Source organism: Excalfactoria chinensis, chromosome 3, assembly GCF_039878825.1.
Source record: "Excalfactoria chinensis isolate bCotChi1 chromosome 3, bCotChi1.hap2, whole genome shotgun sequence".
Lineage (NCBI taxonomy): Eukaryota > Metazoa > Chordata > Aves > Galliformes > Phasianidae > Excalfactoria > Excalfactoria chinensis.
This window is the reverse complement of record NC_092827.1, coordinates 31440677-31463019: the sequence shown is the minus strand read 5'-3', so window position 1 is coordinate 31463019 and position 22343 is coordinate 31440677. Positions and strand designations below refer to the sequence as shown.

General features: G+C 40.5%; 1 protein-coding gene across 2 annotated transcripts in view; it reads left to right on the top strand.

Annotated features, from left to right (window-relative positions):
* Nucleotides 1-15193: 15193 nt before the first annotated feature.
* ME1 (malic enzyme 1) overlaps nt 15194-22343 on the top strand; it is a 153485-nt gene continuing 146335 nt past the window's right edge. Inside the window, exons 1-2 of one of the 2 annotated variants that reach the window (XM_072330846.1) lie at nt 15194-15254; nt 15742-15954. In XM_072330846.1, coding sequence (XP_072186947.1) covers nt 15853-15954 — 102 coding nt within the window. In that variant the 5' untranslated portion in view covers nt 15194-15254; nt 15742-15852. Of the gene's footprint in view, nt 15255-15410; nt 15633-15741; nt 15955-22343 lie in introns of those variants that run through there. The other variant, XM_072330845.1, reaches the window with a different exon arrangement.

Here is a 22343-nt window from a genome sequence, read left to right as displayed (position 1 = left end):
TCCATGGAGCTATCAAGCCATACCAAGATGAGAAGAGTGATAAGCCCAAGGCTCCCAATTACTTGGCAAATGTTGTAATCGCTAAGGTGCTAGTGGTTGCAGTTCTTCTCTGTTTGTGTTGATTAGCTGAAGTCCTTGACCATTTTCTCTCTACTAATAGTGAGAATTAAGACGTAAAGATTAGGGAAATAAAGATAAATAAATATACATGCCTAAGAGGAATTTGCCCAAATGAGACCAATATGCTGCTGCAGGGATTGCTGGTTATATATCTATGGAGTGAACATGGTTTGTTTACTTGCCAGATGAGCCAAAGATCTGATTTATATACTTATGCTGCCTGTACCATAATCTGAATGTCTTTCCCATCCACTAAAAAGATACTGGAAAAAATCCTGGATATAGCAGTTAGAGCCTCTGTGCTAAAGGAGTCAGTGATAAATCTATATTGTCCTTAATGGAAGCTAGAAATGATCCAGTGTTTCAGCCTGTAAGGTTTATTATCACTTTGTCTTCCCTGTTCATTGTGGCCAGCAGCCAACCAACAACTTTTCTTCAAAGTTTGGAAGTTAAACTAAAATGCTTAGGGCTGCCAACACATACAGAACAAAATATATATGTGAGGTGTGTAATAAATATGGAATATATGAACAGCTCATATATAGATCTGACATTTCAGACTTAAGTCTACATAATTAGACTTTGTGAAAGAGTTTCTTTACATTTGCAATGCTGCACATTCTGCTGTTGATCCTGTTGAATCCTGTTGACAAAGCAATATCATTATCAAGTTAAAACAGTCAGCAAGTAGCTTTAACACCAGCAGGTATTTCCACCATAGCTGGGAAATGAAAAATATTGCCAATATATCCAAATTAACAAAATTTACTGTTTTAAAAACTGCATGTAAAAATTACTGTGGTATTGTTGACATTTAAAATAGAAGTACAAAAGCTTGGTGTTGGTATCAGTTTCGAATCAACAATTAATTCCTTAATTCATCTTATGTAATGTTGCGAAGCAATAGTCAGTACAGGATTCACACGTACTTTAGAAAGTCAGCATTTCATTTAGTGGTTAACTTCAGAATCTCTTTTTCTATTGCAAAGACTCTCTATCAGAAATAAATAAATAAATAAAATGGAGAATTAAAAATTACCTTTTAATTATTCCACAAATTAATTTTAGTCAAGGTTTAAGGGACACACATTGTAGGTCATTGAAAAACAAAGAGAAGTTGTTTAAATAAAAAAGTTGAGAAATAAAATATCTCATGGCCTGTTCACTGAGTATGCCTACAGTTACACCTTTCCAAAGTAGCCTTGGAAAACTGGGGAGAATACAAAGCTCTTGAGCACAGTTTCTTGAATTCTCTTCTCAGTTTCATCAGCAACTCAGTGTGTCCCTGTGCCAGCCCACCTGACCTCTGCCACTCTACTCCTTTTTCTGTAGCTTCTGGGGAAAAAAAAATAATGAATGAAGTTCTGAAATGTTTTACTGAATGAAGGCCTTTCTCTTTAAGTAACTTAAGGCAGGATCTGTGTCTATAATGTTCCCCGCCCCCCTACCCCCCTCCAAAAAAAGCATCAAATATAGAATCACAGAACATCATCAAGGATATTAGCAGCCACCATAATACAAATTAATTACAACACCTCCTTTGTGCAAAGCCCAGGCTGAGTAACATCAAACCATGACCTTGCCCTTAAGTATAACATGCAGCTGCATATTTCCTGCCTGCTGGTTATTTTGACTGCTGTCTGCCATCCAGGATCAATTGCAGGAGGGATCCATCACAACAGTGGCATGGTGTGGGAGTCTGCCTGTGCACCCTCTGTGAGCTAGGTCTGAGCTGCACCTCCCAGTATTCTTTTTACTGTTCTAAAACTACTTACATCATTGCTGCTACAAAATGCAGTACAGTCCAGGTGCTGCTATGTTCTGAAGTGGTTTCCTAAGTAGATTTACACTCATTTGTCAAATAAACGATCCTGACACATTCCTTAATACATTTGCATTTCTTTTAACTAGTTGTAAATCAGTCTTCATCAGTCAAAACTCTTCATGCTCTGCTGGACTTTAATCAAATATTATAAAGAGTTATACTGAAACTGTGTAGGATTTCAAATCGCTGCAGATTATCAAGATCACATTGCTAAGACTTTTTTTTTTTTTTCACATGCCCAAAGATTACACTTACAAAATATCTTCTTACTGGCTCTGCACCTTATCTTCCAGCCGGATAACTGAAACTAAACCACACATCCCTGTCCTACTTAAACTGGAAGTATAAAGGGATCATAGTGTACAGATACAATTACAGGACTGGAAATTTCAGAAAAGGAAGTTGCCTACCAGAACTACCACAGGCACTTCGTGCAGCTCTCAGAACTGCCTTAGAGAGAGATTTTCATAGAATTGTAGAATCAGCAAGGTTGAAAAAGGCCTCAATGATCATCCAGTCCAACCATCCACCTACCACTGGTATTTCCCACTGGGCAATGTCCCTTAGTACAACATTCAAGTGTTTCTTGAACACCTCCAGGGATGGTGACACCATGACCTCCTTTCAGGGAGTTCTAGGGAGTTAAACATCTCCCTGATGCTTAGTTGGCTTCATCCTTCCTGGGCAGATCTGATAAGAGGAGTATCGTTAGTCTCCCTTTGTTATTGGGTGCAAATAAATCAGGGCTTGCTAATAACACACTGCACAGGGAAAATGTGATAGGAATATTCAAATTAAATGCGGGGTTGGGTAGTTAGGAGACAAGAAGAGCCACCTTCTCAGAATGTTTACAGCATTTTGCACATCATTTCCTAATAAGCACAGATACAGTGCTGTACTTTACCTTAATAACTTCAGTACCTTTTGGATGCTCTAGCTTTACATTCCAGTTCCTCTTGCAAGTCTGACTTTCCTTTCTCTATTACTTTGCAGAATTAAGAAATGTGTGTCTGCAGCATGTGTACATCAGGGATTTTCAGAGAAAGAAGCTCAGTAAGTTCAAATCCTCTTTTCAGGATGTTAATTGCAAAACTTTTCTGCCTAGAAATGACCTTTTTGCTTTGCACTTTTGCAAAAAACTAATACTCATATATCCACTGTTTACTGAAGCACAGATTTTCTTGTGCTACTACCAAGTTACTGCTGCTCTTCCCCTCAAGGCTTTCTGATTTCCTTATGCATGCTAGCACACAACTATGTGCAGATCAAAGTACAGATAATTACTTCAGTAAGCCAAACTCAGCACAAAATACCTAATTTGAACCCAATTCAGCTGCCACCCCACTTTAGTAGTTGCCTCCCAAGCAAGGAAACAACAGGAGGTGCTGGGAGGCTGAGCTGTTCAGGCCTGTGTCATGGTACCATGAAACATGGTGGCAAGGAGTGCGAGCTGCTTCATGCCCATCTCTATTATTTAAGTATATGCAGTTGTATGAGTGCCTGCTTACAGAGATAGATCTCTTCTGGACACTGTCAGCAGGATGTAGTGTTTACTCCCTCTCTTGGGGCTGGAGAAAGGACAAGAGTGGTTTGTCCTGTAGGAACAATTAAAAGCCTGTGGAGAATTAATTAATTGTCTCAAGAGCCACAACAGTAGTGTAATGGGTGCTGGAGTGAAAGCTGAGGTTTTCTGGCCCTCCTTGGGAAAGGACTTTTGGATCCTGACTCCAGGGCTAACAGAGGGAAGAAGAGAGGTTGCTCTTGCTCCTTACAGCTGGTCAGGAATGGTTCAGGCTTCCCCCCTTGCCTTCAGCTTTCTGAAGTAAGGCATGCCTTATGCATTAGGTAAGGGTGTGTGTGTGGGAGGGTGGGAGAGGAGGTGGAATATATTATTGTTTAAATAAAAGGTCAAATTTAAAATTAATTAATTTTCCTCTTTTTTTTTTTTTCTTCTTTTATCAACAAGATACATTACAAAAAATATTTGAGTGTCATTTAAGTGACAAAAATCTTTTTTTTTTTTTTTGCCTGAAAAGTTGCCCCTTTCAAGTACCACACAAGCTACAGGGACACGGTGATGTCCTTCTCTCCTTTATCATGACAGGACACAGCCACTCCAGTACAACAAAGCACAGCTTAGAGAAGAAACAGTAACTCTGGGGTGATATCAACCGAAATTTCAACTCAGAAATGCCCACAGCCACACTGACTTCAGTAGAATTAATACAAGTTACACTAGAAGGCAAATTTTGGATTATAAAACTTCTGTAGAATATTTGTATATATTCCCTCCTGGTACACTCTGAAACCAAGCAGAGCCAATTTGTGCATCTGAAATTGTCATTCTTCCCTCGGTTCGCTGATTAGGTTGCTATGCAAGTCCTTGTCTTCCAAGAAAAGATTTGTTCTTTGTTATTACTGTACTAACCCTATCTGTGAACCATGTTGTTCATTGTTTTTCCACGCAGTTCACGTGCCTCTGTGTTCTTGATTCAAAAATAATTAAGGATTTATTAGCTATGTTGTTTTTCTTTTGTGCACTGGGGCAAATTCCTGGTTCATTATTGATAATGGAAAGACAACAAATTTATAATGCGGCCTATATAGTGTTAGATTATCTTAACTGCTAATTTATTTTTATTAATAATTTATTTGTTCTATTAAAGGTTTACACAGATATATACACCTTATAATAATCTTAGCATAATTACTAGCAAAGCGGATGGGACTGTAAACTGAGCTGACTTCAGGGTCCCCCAGTTTAGCTTAATCATTTCTCTCTTGTCAGATAAACACATCAGGAAGAACAGATTAATTTCTTTATCTAGGATGCATCTTCTGACAGGAACAGAGAATAGATGACCTCTCTTGGAGCAGATCTTTATCCGGAAATGTGCTAGACACAGATCTTAGTCCAGCAGCAAAGTATCCAAAGACTTTGATGGAAGACAGTGGAAATTTCCAAGGCTGGCAGGAGAGAGGTTGTAGTGAGCAGGAGGCAGGATCACTGCTGCTAGAAGTGCTAGAGAGGGCTGTGGCATTGTGTGGCTCTGGTAAATAAGTGAGAAGAAAGGCTGTATATGTATATAAAGGGGGATTTTAAGTCTTTACTTCATGTACAGACATTTAAATAAATTTACAGTTCCTTGGAGTCTGGATCACCAACCCACGCAATAGAAATTATTTTGAGATATCAAATATTTTAAGAAAGGACAGGGGAGGCTCATCACTCTACAAACAGGTTCAAATGCCACCTATATGTGTAAAGGAAAAGATTCACATTACACCTATGCGACATATTGCACCTGAACCCCATAAGAAAATCTAGACATGTCACACACTATTGAGGAGTTTGGGGTGCAAAGGGTTTGGGGGCATTGAGAGCCACTGTAAAGCAGATGAGCTGCAGAGGTTAAGAGGTCTACAACTGTTAACATCTTTAATATAGAAATGTGATATTTTCAGTTCTAGAGTGGAACCACAAGAGTAGATAGAGGATATATAATTCATTCACAATGTTTTTCATATATAAAGCATGATAGTTTCTTAAAAATACATTCCATGAAAAAAAGTGTGGCCAGAGAAAGCAAAGTAGAAAATGAAGCCATGGTTGAGAAAACAGATTCGTTTTCTTTCTTTTAAACTTCAAAATTAAATTGTAGTATAAAATATTTTATGATTATCAGTTCAGGAAACCATTTACTTTCATTACAAAGCCATAAATGAATGTGAAAACTATTCTGGGTAACTGCTTTCTGCATTCAGATACATTAAAGTTGTGTGGGTTTTTAAACTCTAAACATGTCTTACTGCACATAACCCTTAGTAAGGAATGTGCACTTTAGTATATACGAAAATACTGGTTGGGAGACAAAGAGGTCTGATACACTGCACATGCACCATTCATTAATTTTCCCTGACAATTCACATGCATAGCTGTTAAGTTATCCAAATATAAACTTGTACATACCCTGAGAGCTTGAAAGGTTCACACCCTTTTTAAATCCAGGCAACCTTTTTTCCCTGCCTAATTCCCATTAGGCCTCTATACAGTACTTGCCAGAAGGCTGGAGCTCGGCAGGTGTGGTCTTTCTGTAAATTTTCCCCAGCTGATGTTTAAATGGGAACCTCTTGCACACATGAAAATATAATATTCACACAAATATTTGCAGGATTGTGACCCCAGTTTGAAAACACTGTGAGGTGAGGGCTACATCCCGACTCCAGATCACAGTCTTGCCACAAACCAATAAAAACAGCAATGAAAACCCTGAACAGTCATTAAAATATTCCCTACAAAAGCTGCTAAATCATTGAAAGGCATTGTCCTATAAGGGCCATAGGCTCATCAGAAACAGAAGATATTCTTGATGCTCAGCACTCTGTATGATGGACACACTTTTACTGGCATACTGTTTCACAAGATGACAGGAGAAATGTGCAGCTACATGTTTCCAGAGAGGTGACGTGAAGATCGTTCACTTCATCTTTACAAAGTACTTGGAAATTAAATGTTATGCAAAGGCCCTGTGTTGCTGAAATATGTGCCCTCATTGCAAATTTGTACTGTCAGTTTCATTATGATTTATAATTATAGAGGTATTCTTATGACATGATTAAATTTCTGACAGCTTATGTTTTTGACCCAACCACAAAATGTTCTTCTGGCTATTACTCAGCATAGAAAAAGGTTTGGCGACAGCAAGCACTTCATGCCATTTTAATTCTTTATAAGAGAAGTTGTTTAAGGACTTAAAATCAACATCACACAATGTGGGGAAGTTACTATGGGAACTCTTGCACTGAAAGCAATCAGTTTATTCATTCTTGTGATGAAAGGGAAAGAAAGGTCTTTAGGTGTCTAATTTATGGGGCAAGATCTCTTAGTGATGGAGAAACACTGTTTCATTTGATGAAGAATACTGGCTTTTCTCTCTAACATAGGTTAAATGTAGCACTTGTATCCCTTTCTGAATTTCACAAGTCCAATTCCTCCACCTGGAGTCAACATTACTAAGATAAATACATACCAAATGTTGTACATCTACATTAATACTTTTTAGCAACTCAGATTGGTGAAAGAAAGGCTGACTGTACATGCTCAGCTACAGGAGGGAGGTCAGGTGAGATACAGTTCCAAAAGACTTCACAATATCTACTGAGGTAACAAAATGGTAGATTAAATATTTAATCCTGGTGTTACCTACATACATTGAACTGCTCTAACTTACTTAAGAGTTCTTAGGAAAGTGGTCACAGAGCCAACATAGCTCATTCTCTGAAAATTGGCAGACTATTACAGACAGTAAGAAAAGTAAATAGAGTTTCAGAAATCATTTGTATAAATAAATGGAAAACTAAAGGCAAGGAATCAGTGTGACATAAAGTTAGACCTAGTACATCTGCATTAGTGGTCATGTCAACTCCAAAGTTTTTCAGCATAGGTAAAAGGTAAAAATCATTTATCTTTTCTAACACTGCAAAAGTAGGGGTCATCCAAAATATTATCTAACAAGAAATGAAAACATACAACATTTTCAAACAAAATATTTTCAAACACTAATGTTGTTAATTATGAAATGCAGCACTTCAAGGATAAGCCAAAGCATAGGGATTCAGAAAAGAATCAGACAAAATCCATTGCTATTAGCTGTAGTAGTTTCATGGTAAACTCTGGCTTGGGAAGTCCCTAGTCCTTGCAGTTTATTGCTGTGAGCTGAGATAGGATGCCAAGTAATGTTATATTTCTCAAAACCTTTCTTAAATTAACTATCTACTGCTTTTAAAACCAGGATATTGTGATAGGTGGCCTTTCAGTCTGACCAAGTACGAGAGTTTTCAGATTTTCATACCTGTACATTAAAAAACTGTAAGATTCTATCACCCATAAATAATTTGGAACTGGATCAGTATGATTCATACTGCCCAGATGATTATGGCACACCAAGCCCTAGATCTATGCAAAGCAGATCACAGGTGTTTTTGTGTGCCGTAGTGTCAGTATTCTGTGGTTGTAGACCTGACACTATGGCCCCAGCTGAGCTGAGCCCAGGGAGCACATCACGAATAGATGCCTTCTGTGCTTACATTCTGGTAACAACAGAGTGATAGAGGATAATATCAGAGTTTAATGTTGGCATGTAGCAATGTGAAAGCTTCAAAGGTCATCTTAAAGGGTCATCTGTGTTTCAACAGTGCTTTTGCTGTTTCCTTTCACCTAGCAGTGTATTCCTTCTAAAGCCTGTTGCATGGGCTGTATGGAGGTGAAATTCACTGAAAATAAGTACTGATCTGTTTTTAATGGGTATTTGGACACTTTGAGAAATTATATACTGGAGATGCATAGTGTGAACATTCCCTGAAGAGTTATGAGGACAATATAAGCAGTAATGGTAGGATAGTTTAACAGGTGGTGCTATGTTGCTTTTAGGCTTACTGTTTCTACTGCTTTGATTAAACCATTTTAGGACTATTTACTTGTTTGTTTCTTTATTTGTTTGTTTATTTTTACATAAACAGTAATAAAAAATAAAGAAGTATCTTCTTGCTTCTTAAGACATAAATCAACAGAGAAGCTTGCAAACTGAAGCAGGAAGATCTGATTATTTGACAGGTAAGATATCTGATACTACATAGTGTTGTAGTTATTAGTCGTCTCTGTGTTTTCTACATAGAATTTCCCACTGAGTTGTATTTCTTCCCATGGCTAATTCATAGTAAAAATTTACTTAATTTTTTTTAGTAATGTTTCCTGAAATAAATAAACTGTGCCCTTCAACTGTTCCCTGTGGTTAATTACGTTAACTGGGACAGCTATTCTTTAGACATCCTATAAAACACTGAAACACTCATCTGAATTAGGCCACTAACTAATTGCTATGCACAGGCAACAACACCACATTATTTCTGAAATCTTGTCATCATTGTCCTGTAACAGAAGATCCATGATAATGGTGAACTATCTTCTGCAGGACAACTTCAAATCAGAAAATCTCCTGCCTAAACAAATTATCTAATATTTCCTGCATTTGTAATGACAGAAAACAATGCTACACATTTTTACAAGTAAGGTTTCAGCAGAGACAGTCTTAATATTTTAGAAAAAACATAATGCTATTTGAAAAATACAATCAATACTCAAAATGTCTGAGGTAGTTCTTCAAAATATTATCTTAGAAATATTGCATCCTTTTGGATTGCCAGTGTGGTGAGTTACTGTTTTATGTGGAGAAATATAGATTGATTTATTTACCTTCGAAATCTGTTGTCTGTATTAAGGATTCAAGATATGCGTAACCACTGAGTAAAAGCTATAGTATACAGACTTCTGAGGGCCCATGCATCTAGAATGGCTCCTTAAGGGCAAGATGAATGGGTTTGGCAGTGAATAAATTCACGAACTACTGACTACTATCTCCTGAGTAACCATAAGTTTGAGAAGGACATCAAAAAGTTAGAGATAAACACTCTTCTTTAACTTCTGGTGAAGACAGGCCTCAAAATAATGATCTCTGAATACTACCTTTGAGCCCTTACTCAGGTCTCTTCTAGGTGCTAAGCTTGGTAAGACTGTAGGTAATGCTCTCTTTTGCTTTGTACTCATGCTGAAGTTGTCAAGGCCTTATATAACTATTAAGAGATCAGGCATCATTGAAAGGGATGCTCATAGAATGATAGGATTGTTTGAGTTGGAAGGGACCTTTAGAGGTCCAACACCCCATGATTTCCTTACATCTGGTCTACAGATTCTTGTTAAAGCAGTATGCTACTCTTTGCACTGGAATACAGTAATTTTTTCTCAAAACATTTACCTCTTTCTTCTTCTCTGCTGACTTAGGTGATTTTTATCTTTCATTTGGATATGTCAAAATTATTTGTATATATATAACCTAAGAGCGGCTGGAATATTGTGAACTAAACCTCCAGTGTTTTGGGAAGTGAACTGCATGTAATAGACCCCACACAGCTTCCCACGGTAAGGAAGGGTTGCTGATGAACTAAGGATTATGCTTGAGCCTGTGCCAACATTTTTGTGAGAAGATTTGTTTTTAACATTGCTAATGATTTGGAAAACAAAATGGATTTCGTGGGACAATCTCCAAAATACTTATGGTAATTAGCAAGTGTGGAGAAAAATCTTTAATAGGCTCACAAGACCATCTATCCTTGCAATGAGAGGAAGTAGTTAAGAAATTTCTAAGCATGTTTTGTCAGTTGCTATACCATTAAAATTACTGTGCCAGACATAACTATGGTGAAAATAGAAGTGAGTGGAAACAAGCATCAGAAATGCACTCACTAAAACTATTCCAAAATAATCCTAAAGGTGTCAAAGTTTTTTAGAATTATGCCTGTAATTGACAGAGATGAAAGAATTCAACACATTTTTATAAACAATGGCCGGAGACTCACAAAGTTGCTACTCTTATTTCTGGAACACACATCTGATAAAGCAATTTAAGTAAAAATGCTGTTTGGGGCCTTTTTCTAAATCCTATTATTCCTAGCAAGACAGTGAACTCCCAGTATTAAGATACAAATCATACAATAATGTCACAGTGATTTTATTTTGGCATTGAATAATCCTCAGTTCCAAATTCATTGTTAACACAGCTAAAACAAAGCCAAGAAAAATTTGTTCTGAGACACTTACCATAACAGTCAAAAATTTTAGTTCTAGTAATCTGAAATATTCTCTCATATTATCTTTAAAATATTTGAGATGGAAACGTGTGCACACTTTGTAAATGAAGGCGTTTGCATTAGCGATGAAAAGATACTACTAACAAGATTTCACATCTTTCAGATAAGCAGGCTTGGTATTCTAGAAATAGCTGACATTCCTAATCACCAGCCAATTCAGGAAATTAATTCAAAAAGGATATTTCAGAGAAGATTTTCTTCAAACTTTTTTGAATAGTGTGAAGATAAGGTATGTGATTTTCCACTGCTTTATGTAGGTCACTTAAGCTACTCCAGAGTGTCTGTATAACCAGAATAGAAGCATTTTATATCAACTTTGAAAATACATTTTTGTTCACATTACATCTGTTCATGTGTGAAGGATGTGGCCCACAAGTAAAAACAATAAAACATCATTTATTTCTTACTCTGCCATAAGAAAATTGTGCAGCAGAAATGAGTGGTTCTATAGGCATGCAATTGCCCTATGAGTCCTTCTCCCTTCTCTTCAGCCTGCTGATGTAAGTAGATATGTGTGTGTACTAAGTGGAAATTCTCTCATAGTGCTTCAACACATCTGTCAACATGCGCTAGACAAGTGTGAGTTTTTTTCCTACATTGCCTGGACTATGCAATATCAACTAATTGAAAGTACAGCAGGCATGTTTATAGTATATTATAGTTAAACATGTTTAGGTATATTTGTATTACACTGGAACAATTTTAATTTCCATGTATATAGCATCAGCTTCCAAAATTGTAGAGATATCACCAGTTGTTGAAGTTATGTGGTTTAACTAGATTTAAGGCATGCAGAATATAATCATTGCAAGAAAAGACTGAAGTGTTACAGAAACAGTTATTCTGGATATAGATCTCATTGGACAAGCAAATATATGTAAAAGCAGGGAAAAAAAAAAAAAAAAAAAAAAAAAAAAAAAAGCCAGAAATGTAAGAGAAAGATCATTGAAACTTGAGTTCATGAAGAGCAAAGGCCTTTAGCTACCATGATGAAATTCTTGTAGATATGCCAGTGTGTTCAGAGAATTTGTCTTTCTCAGTATTATGCAATTCATTAAATCACAGAAAAGTCCAGGTTGGAAGGGACAGCTGAAGGTTCTCCAGTTCAGGCCTAACCTTAAAGTGAGACTACATCACTCCAGACTTTGTCTCAAGTGTTGTCTCCACAGATGGAAATTCCTTCACCTCTATGCAGCCAGCTTCAGCACTCACCACTCTTCTGGTGGGAAACGTCCTTAGGGCCAATTGGAGGTATCCCAGGTGCAATTTGCTTCTCTTCCCAGTTGTCATTGTATGTCCTATCTCTGAGAAGATCCTAGCTCTTCTTTCCGGGCAACTGTCCACAATGTCAGAGCACAGTGAGGGACAGTGCTTTCCTTGGAACCTAAGAGGCTCCCCATGTGAGCTGACATGGGAGAGTCTCACCAGTGAAGGCCCACCCTATCATCCACAGTAAAAGAGCAGAACAGGCTGGGGGCAACTGGGGACAGTCTGTTGGCCAGGTCCACTGTGGTGAGGTGAGGTCAAGCTGGGAGCAAGAATAAGGGTCAGGCCCAGAGAGGGTGGCCAGGGTCAGGTAAAGCTCATGATTGCTGAGTGACATAGTGATGAAGCCAGGCTGAAAGCACACTGGGATCATCATGCTGATTAGTTTCAACATGCCACGTGTTAGATCAACAGGGCCCATGGCCAGTCATAGGTGTAGCTGTGCCAGAGCTGGGCACAGACAGGGACTGATGGCACTAGGGAGCTTGATGAGGGGTACTGTGCTGTGAGCTGGGTGGGGAGAGCCCTGAGGAAACAGGGAGGGACACCAAGTCTCTCAGGATGCTGGTACTTCAGATATTCCAAAACTACCATTAGGTGCCTCATTCAGCTTGAAGAGTGCATTACTTACTTTAAACTAAAATAAAAAACAAATAATAGCAGCAAAAATCCGACTTCATCTTACAACTCTTTTGTATTACCAGAAGTTATCCAACTTAAAATTAAAGAATAATGTTGCACTGCTTGTGCTGTTTAGTCTTTTCTTCTCCTTCAGCTTAGCTAACTAAAAATACACTTCCCAATGACTAAAAAGTGAATTTCCCTTTCAAACTACCAAGTACAATTCTGGCTTGCTACTGCTGTTGTAAAATGTTTACATAATAGAAATGTTACAAATGTTTCAGTTCTATTTTTAAATCATTAAACAATTCCCATTTTAAAGCTAACCTTGTGTTTCTGCCAAATTTGACATGACATTGCCAGCTCATTCAGACTGCTCCCCTGCAGGAAAGGACATGGGGTTACATCGGACCACAAACTGAACATGAGTTGATGGTGTTGCACTATTGCAAAAAAAAAGCAAACATTTTACTGAGAAGAATAAACAGAATCACTATTGGTCAAACAAGTGAAGTAAACCTCTCTAGTTGATCTAGGTGAGGTTTTGACTGACATAATGTGGCCTATAATAAGCCTTCAACAGCACTTGAGGAGTGTGATTAGGATGGTAAGGCAGAAAATATGACTTGGGAGGAACAAGTGAGGCTTGAGGGTCTGGGTAAGAGACATGATGGAACTCAGGGAAAGAAATCTTCTAAAGTATCTCTTTCTTTTAAAGAGGAATTTCCCCAGTGCAGTACCACAGGAGATCCCAAGGTTCGCTGTAGTTCAAGCAATGGTTTGACAGGTTCCAAATACATTTGATCAGTTACAGCCCAACACAAGAGCTCATTAATAACTGCTTCAGCAACTGGGAAATCTTTTCTTTCCTGTATCTTCTCCTCACTGTTGGGTTGCCAAAGCAGGTTGTGAGGTCTCATTTTTTTTGCAGCTATCTAACAGCAGGTTGAGACATGAAAGCAAATGAGATGACATCCAATGCTCCTTCTAGTCACTTTTTCTAGGACTATTTCTCATAGAAAACTTTCCATATATCCATTATACAACTGGGGAGATTTGGTGGACAAAGACACACTAAACAATTGAATGGAGGAGAGCAGGAGAGGAGGGTGTGGAATCTTCAAGAACAGCTATTTCAGGAAAATCTTCAGCAGAAATTTGAACACTGTGCTGTATGGACCATTTGGGAAGAAGGATGAGGTGCCTGCCAGAAGAACAGCAAATCCACTGTCAGAAATACCTTCAATAATGTATAACCCTTACTGATTTATTTGAATGGGTGTTAAGTCTTTTAAAAATACCATTATTGTATGCTTAGCCATTGCTAAAACAAATAAAATTAAGAAAATCTGCCAGTTAAGAAGATTTTATTAGCTTTATTGTACAGTGCAGTCTTCTACTGTAATAATCACCTCTTGCTGCAGATGTAATTGTTGAATATTATTTCTCTGTGGTTCAAATATTGGATATAGTCGGTATTAAAAGCCAGGGACACACATATCATAAGAGATGGGCATGATTTTGTTTTTATTAGTGGTTGAACATGACAAACAGAAATAATCATTTGGGGAAGACAGGAAGAAATTTGTACAGCAAATAGTGCAGTAATTTTTTTTCCTGAAGTCTGGTTATATAAGGGATAATAGAGCCACATTGACTTCACCTGAATTAGCTGTTACATTGCATGCCTTTAAAAGCAGGAACGAGGTGAGTTGGGACAAGTTCTTAGTAGGGGTCAGATGTCACAGCTGTTACAGTGTTTCCTGATGTAAACTAGAGAGCTTTTTTTTTTTTTCATTTTATTTTTAAATAGTTGGTATTGCAACATTGAGGTAACAATTACATCAGCGCACCTTGCTCTCTCTGGGACAAAAGTATCACCTTTGTTACTTTGTTCTATCAGAATGGTGTCAGCCTGCCTGCGAAGAAATGGAAGAAAATGAAGTTTCCATTTTGCTTTTTCATTTGTATTGTGACCAAAGGAGGCCAGCAGCATGAGCCTGATTTCCATCATACATCTACTTAAGGTAAAATACAGGACTTAAGCAGTATCTGAGCTATCCAGACAAGCCTCAGGAAGACTGGATTGTTAGTCAAAAAGGCTTCAGGTCTGAAATTTGCTCAAAACCTGTTATTAATACCGCTCTTCACAATACTTCCTGAGGCAGTGGAGACTGGGAGAGGTTTATTTACTGAGCTTGCTGCTGACTAGCTAATCAAGTTTCAAGAAGCATAAGCTGGAACCCTTCCAACTTCCCTTTGTTAATTAACCCCAAGTGAACTTTTTGGAGCCACTCAACAGGAAATTTGGAAAAGGTCAGGTTCTGGGAGAGCCTCTTTAATAAAAGATGAGGCAGCGGAATGGATGCAAGTCCTACAGATTGAACGCAAGGAGATAAGTTTAAAATAGTTTCAACATCCACATCTTTGTTGCTGCTCAACATTGCAACATCAGAGTAAGAGCAAAAACCTCAGTCCTTGAGTAGTCTTCTACTCATTAATTTAAAACACTGTACTTCCTCTACTACAGCCAGATCATCCATTTAGCACACAGTTTTAGGATGTGTGGCACAAACTGGACCAACACCTGCCCTGGACTGCTCTCCTCCAATCTCCATCCCTCCCAGCCATACTCCTGCTGCTCCTCCCCTCCCTGAAGCTGATAGCAGCTCATGCTGAGCACTGCACCGAGCTATGTAGCTGCTTCCCTCTAGAGAAGGTTAGATTTCACCGGCATTTAGTAATAACATAATGAAAGCGAAACTCGGTTCCTGTGAAGGAAGGCAGCCCTAGCTCAGCGTATAGCTGAGGCCGGAGGAGAGCTACCAGCTCAGGGCCAACCAGGTCCACCGGTAGTACCGCATGCGGAGCCTGCAGACACCGAGCAGCTTGGCTCCCAGGGCTGCACCGCGTCATCTTCCGCACAAAAACAAGCGTGAGGAGGCAGGAGCACTGTCGCAATTCCTCCCCAGCAGGGATTAGGGAGCAGCCTGTTGCCGGCAGCCCTCGGCGTTAGACGCAGCGAGGCGGGGAGCGGCCTCAGCACCGAGGCCTTCCCCTCCCGGAGGGGGCTGGCCGCCCCGGTCGGGCTACGCCGGTGGGTGACTCAGCGCGGCACCCGGTGACCCTCGCCTGGCGGCGGCGCTTCATCGCGGCTCTGCCCCCTCCTTTTCTCCCTCCCCCACCCTCTCTCTCTTTCCTCGCAGGATCATCCCACCCCGCCGGGCGGTCACCTCAGCAGGAGGAGTCGCCGTCGTTTCGCCTCCGCTCCCGCAGGACTTGACGGCAGTACGCCTCGCCGCGCCGAGCCCGTCGCCATGCAAACAGGGAAGGCAGCCGGGTGCCGGGAGGGCGGCAGGCCCTTACAGCTCACCATGAAGAGGGGCTACGAGGTGCTCCGTGACCCGCACCTCAACAAGGTAGGGGCAGGTGCCGGTCCTCTGCCCTCCGCCTCCCGTCTGCGGGCCGTGCCGTGCCGTGCTGGGCGCTTCCCCTCCTATGGAGCCTGCAGCTGTGCTCTGCCGCTCCTCGGGTTCACCCTTCCTCGCTTCGCAGAGCGGAGCAGCAGCACTCGAAGAGGATGCTGGTGGGCTTTCACGTGCGGGCATGCTGCTCCGCTGCCAGCTGCAGCGCTTCCCGGCCCTCCATCCACAGCGCCCTGCTCTGCTTCTTGGGGCAGCGTGCACGGTGCGGCCCCCGCGGGTACCGGGAGGGCTTTTGTCATTGTGTTTCTACTGCCAAGTCCAACGCCCGTTCCCCCTGACCTGCATCCAGTGGATGCACTCTGCTTCTGGGAGACGCTATAGCACAGGAAAACCTGTTTATGGCATCTCTCATGCACTTAAGCACACTCAGCTTGATAAACTTTGTAAACATGTGAAAGGACCTGGACTAAGAGAAAAGGTGAGTATGGATTTGTACAGTGCTGATGCAGCTGTGATGTTCAGATAACAAATACTTCATTGGTTTTCCGGGCCTTGGATTTGCTGCTAAAATGATATATAGGGAAGGTCAAAGGTAGGCAATAAGCCTCGTGTAACACGTGAGACCTTAGTTAAGCCCATAACCACAGCTTTGTCCCTGTGTGTTGGCTTTACTGCTCAGCTTCTGTTTGTGCTCTGACTGGTACCTCTGCTTTAAAATGTATAAACGGTCATTTTGCTTACTGCCAGGTTGTATGAATTGACAAAAACTGTGTCTGCAGCCTTACTGGAGAGGTTGACTCATCAGTAAAAGCTCCATATATTAGTTGGATGAATGGCGCTTCTATTAGCGTGGGTGCTTGGATAAACAGTTTCCTCAGCTGGTGTGTGGTGTCTGTGTGTGTCCCTTGAGGTCAGGTAAAATGGAAACTAACCAAAAGGTGAAAACCCCATGAAGAACCAATGAGGGGCTGTTTCGCTTGGGATTGCTTTTAGCAGTTACAGTGTTCGTGGAGAAGACTGGTTCAGAATAACCACCTCATCGCTACAGTTTTCCCCTCAAGCATCTTTCTCTTGAATGCATAGCTGCAGAATGAAATGCTGAAGGTGAAGGCTCGTGGTTCATTTCTTGGCTTAGACTTTACTCTTCCATCCATCTTAGCTGTGCTATGGCCCGCATGCTGCATAACAGAGAAGCTGGGAGATGTATTCTCACAGCCACCTTCTCCCAGCTCATAAAGCATTCTGAAAGATGCAGGGAAGGTTGTCTTACATCTACATGCCTGCCTGTGTAGAAAGTCAGGTCCATGGCCAGGAAAGGACAAGCAAGCTGGTTTTGAGATAGGTGATCTTTGGTGGGTATGGATGTATCGTATCTTACAAGATATGTAAGGGCAATGAATTAAAACAACAACTGGGAGTTCAATATGGTTAGCTTTCTAGTGGTTTGTAATATCCTGCATGCATGGGAGCTGGTACTCCATGTTCACTTTCTGGTGCCAAGACTGTTAAATAAGCATCAGGTTGTACAGAAGTCAATCTGAAGCTGACAAAATATCTCCTTTAATGATTCTAAAGTACGGGGCTTGTTTGCAATTCTGAAGAAGTGCCAGAACTTTTTGCTATCTCACGGGCGCTGTTTGAGGGCTACAGCTGCTTGGTATCAGCACTTTCTTTTAGGTACTGTGCCAGTTCCAACAGTCCTATTTACATACACTCAGCAAAAGTAGGCAGTGAGCACCAAGCAGTGGTATCTACCTGTGACCTAGAAAAGCTGTAGAAAAGTAAGACAATTTGTATGTTTGTTACTACTTCAATCTTGTCTGATACTCCTTGTCTCTCTCCTATAAGTAAAATCTAGTTTTTGCAGCTTACATTGCAGACTTCAGCAAATCAAAGCTGAACACTGCAGAGTTGTTTTCAGGGATTCTTCAGCCGCAGCCATTGGCCTGGCAAGCAGAGAAAGCTCAAATATGCATGCTATATGCAGAAACTTACAGCTTGAGTTCTCAAAAAATCTCCATTTTATCGGGAAGATTTAAAGGAAAATTTCACGAAGAATCATTTATACTTGAACTTCTTTTAAAAATAGGGGTAAGAGGAAATAAGGAGCGTGAGTTTGGATACCTATCGGTACCTAGTGCTCTGTTCATCCAGTAATGAAGATGAATTTCCGCACACTCAGCACATTTATCACATTTTATTCTTAACCTCAGTAACTGGGAAAAGTGAAAAGGGGGGCTGTAGGAATGTCAGGGTAAACATCCAAATTTCTTCCTTTCCCTTCTCTTCTACCTTGACAAAATTTTCAGAGACAGAATAGCACAAGTAAACTGAAGTATGTCTTTCACTGTTGAGTTTTCAAATCTTTTATTTTTCACTCTATATAATTCACAAACCTACAGACTTAGTAGGGTATGTCTGAGCTACTATTATTTGAGTATACTTTTTTCCTTTGGAGTGTTTTGTTCAGGTAAGAAGCCATTTCTTCTTTCTTTTTGATGCATGAAAGATCACATGGGACAGCAGATCTTAGCACACTGAGTCAATTACATAAGGACACACAATTATGTAAGGACACAAGTCTAAGCCTATGAACAATAGTCATGGTTCAGTTTATCATCTGATATTTTAAAACTCTATGGATCTATAGCATCCAAGGAAAATGTCCACCCCTTAATTGATACAGCTGGGAATGTGACCAATGAGGATAAGGAGAAGGCTGAAGTCCTCAATGACTTCTTTACATCTGCCTTTAATGGGCTGACCAGTTATCCTCAGAGCACTTTATGCCCTGATCTGAAAGTCTGGGATGGAATGCAAAATACACCCCCAGTGATTCAGGTGGAGACAGTTAAAGAGATCCTCCTCCACCTGGACTGTCACAAGTCCATGGGGCTGGATGGGCTCCACCCTCGGGTGCTGAGGGAGCTGGTGGGAGTGACTGCTGAGCTTCTCTCTGCTACCTACCAGCACTCCTGGTCAACTGGAGAAATCCTGGAGGATTGGAGGCATGCTGACATGACTCCCGGCTGTAAGGAGGATCTGGAGAACTACATGCCTGTCAGCCTGACCTCAGTACCTGGGAAAGTTATGGAACATCTTGGATGAGATCACATGGCATGTGCGTGGTATCTGGGGGATCAGGCCCAGCCATCGTGTGTTTATGAAAGGCAGGTTGTGCTTGACCAACCTCATTTCCTTCTACAACTGGGTGACCAGACTGGTAGATGAGGGAAAGGCTGTCAATGTAGTCTACCTAGACTTCAGGAAAGCCTTCGACATGGTCTTTCACAGTATTCTCCTGAAGAAATTGTCTGCCCATGGCCTGGACAGGTACACCCTCCTTTGGGTAAGGAACTGGCTAAAGGGTCATGCCTAGCAGGTAGTGCTTAATGGAGTGAAGTCCAGCTAGCAACCTGTTACAAGTTGTGTCCCCCAGGGGTTGGTACTGGGGTTTATCTTGTTTAATATCTTCAATAATTACCTAGATGAGGGGATTGGGTGTACCCTCAGCAAGTCTGCAGGTGACACCAAGTTGGGAGGTAGTGTTGATCTGTCTGAGGGTAGGGAGGCACTTCAGAGGGGTCTGGATAGACTGGATCGCTGGGCTGAGGTGAAAGGGATGAGGTTCAACAAGGCTAAGTGCTGGGTCTTGGTCTTTGGCCACAATAACCCCATGCAATGCTATAGGCTTGGGGTTGAGTGGTTGCATGACTGTGAAGAGAAAAGGGACCTGTGGGTGTTGGCTGATGATTGGCTGAAAATGACCCAACAGTGTGCCCAGGTGGCCAAGAAGGCCAACAGCATCCTGGCCTGTATGAGAAATAGTGTGGCCAGCAGGAGCAGAGAGGTAATCATTCCCTTTGTACCCAGCACTGGTGAGGCTGCATCCCAAGCATTGTGTTCAGTTTTGGGCTCCTCACTACAATAAAGACATTGAAGCCCTGGAACATGTCCAGAGAAAGGCAACAAAACTGGTGAGGGGTCTGGAACACAAGTCTTATGAGGAGTGGCTCAGGGAGCTGGGATTGTTTAGCCTGGAGAAGAGGAGGCTCAGGGGAGACCTCATTGCACTCTACAACTTCCTGAAGGGAGGTTGTGATGAGAAGGGGCTTGGCCTCTTCTCCCAGGCAACAAACAGCACCTGAGGAAATGGCCACAAGTTGTACCAGAAGAGGTTTAGACTAGACATAAGAAGGAACTTTTTCTCTCAGGGAGTGGTCAGGCACTGGAATAGCTGCCCAGGGAGGTGGTGGAGCTGCTGTACCTGACAGTGTTTAAGAGGCGGCTGGGTGAGGAGCTCTGAGATCTGGTTTAGTGGTTTGCTGCAGCTATGGTAGTGGGAGGATGGTTGGACTAGGTGACCTTGTAGGTACTTTCCAGCCTCGAGAACCTATGATTCTTTAGAAAATTGTAACTTTTTTTTTTTTTTTTTTTTTTTTTTTTTTTTTTTTTTCTTGCACAACTAAATACACCATGAGTAGGGATTACAAGGAAAACAAATGGAGTTTTACTTCTTTTCTATGAAAAGAGCTGCATTAGGAACTTTTGGCAGCAAGCTGTATGCTCCTTAAGCTGATGAGTTACAGCAGTATGACAACAATTGGCTCTTTCCTCTTGTAAATCTTTCATTTATGCTTTACTCAATACTAGGGTTATTTTATAACACATAAATCATAAAGAAAATTTATGCTAAACTTTCATCTCACGTTTAATTTTTTTTACCCTTAAATATTGTTTAAACAAGTCATAGTTTCCCTTAACCTGCTTCTTTTCAGTATCTTGATGGGAAGATATGCGAACATGTATTTTAATACCAAACTTTTCAAACAGTCTTTATTGGTTGCCAAGTCTAAATACTTGCCTGATTGAGAAACTGGGCCATTGAGAGACTGCCTTTATATTCCAGCTAAGCAATTCAGTGAGCAGAAAAGAAATAGTTCTGTTGAATCTAAGTGCTGGATGGCCCTTTCTCTTTGCCTTATGCTTCATTTTAACTACTCTCCTTTGACTGACCGCTGTCATTGCTAACTGTGGTGCTTGTAAAATGCTAAAATGCAGAACCCTCTTCCTTCTTTCCCTTGAGTCTGTTTCTACTAAAGTGGTGGATGGTTTCGGAACAGACCATTTGATGGGGCTGCTGAACACCTGAGAGTCCTAGATCTCAGTCCCATCTGCAATGACAGTGATGTTTTATCCTTAGCACCTTCTGTAAGTAAGGCCCTTGGATCCCAAAGGGTCTTCAACTTACTTTTGTTTGTTTTAATGTTAATGTTATTTGTTTCTTGAAGTTGACTGTGAGTCCATTGGTTTGCTACTGAAATCACTGTACAACAGCCACTGGAAAAGACCTCTTATCCCAATGTCATTATTTCTGACAGTGACCAAAATGAATCCCTCAGGAGGAGTAAAAGAATAGGGAGATCAGTTCAACTGAAAGGAGTACTAAAATCTCATCCAGTCCAACTAATGAAAGAAGAATCTAGTGGTGTTTTTCCAGAATAATAATTCCAGGCTGAGAGAATGAGTAGTTTACAGTGGGATTGTTTAGGTTTCAGTGTTTGGTTTTCCTAATAGGTTACATGAAGTGCATGTACTAATTTATTGAATATATATATATATATATATATATATATATATATATTCAATATCCGGTCTTTGTCTGGAACCTTTTAGAGTGAAATTTTATTGGTTCTGCTTTTGTGTTATGTGAGCATCATAGTATTGATCTATCATGAGGGACTGTGAAACAGGAGTTGCAGTTCTGTTGAATAGCATCCTCAAAGAGGGGGTACTTCAGGTGGGAATTTTATTCATGCCAGAACCATTTTCTGTTTAACAGCCATGACCATAAGTTTTATATTGGCAGAACTGCAGCTACGTCAAATGTTTGCTATTTGGGAGCAAGGATGTGAGCTCAGTGATAGCTCACCATTACCTACCATGTGGTTGGTTGAAGAGATTATGACATTACCGTGTGTATTCTTCCTTCTTGAAACACAATTTCTCTGTAGAGAAAGTTAACTTGTATCTTGAATTGTATATGACTTCCATGTCCTAGTTTCTTGCTGATCTTTTCACTGCCTGTTCTTTCTGTGGTTAGGAAAAACTGGACTTTATGGGGTGTGAGGAAGGAGCTGTGGTGCAGGACTAATTTTGTAGGAACTCTTTTATTTTCAGTATGTGTGGAATGGCCTTAAAAAGGATTTCTATTCTTCATTCCAACTTACTCTCTTTTTTCAAGACAGCTTAGTCTGCAAAAACAAACTTATGCATATACAAGCGACTTTCCATAGCTGCCATTGCATCATACATTACTATGCTAAAATGTTTGGGCAGGAGTAGCTTGTGGTGACTGCCTTACCCAAGTCACAAGGATATTC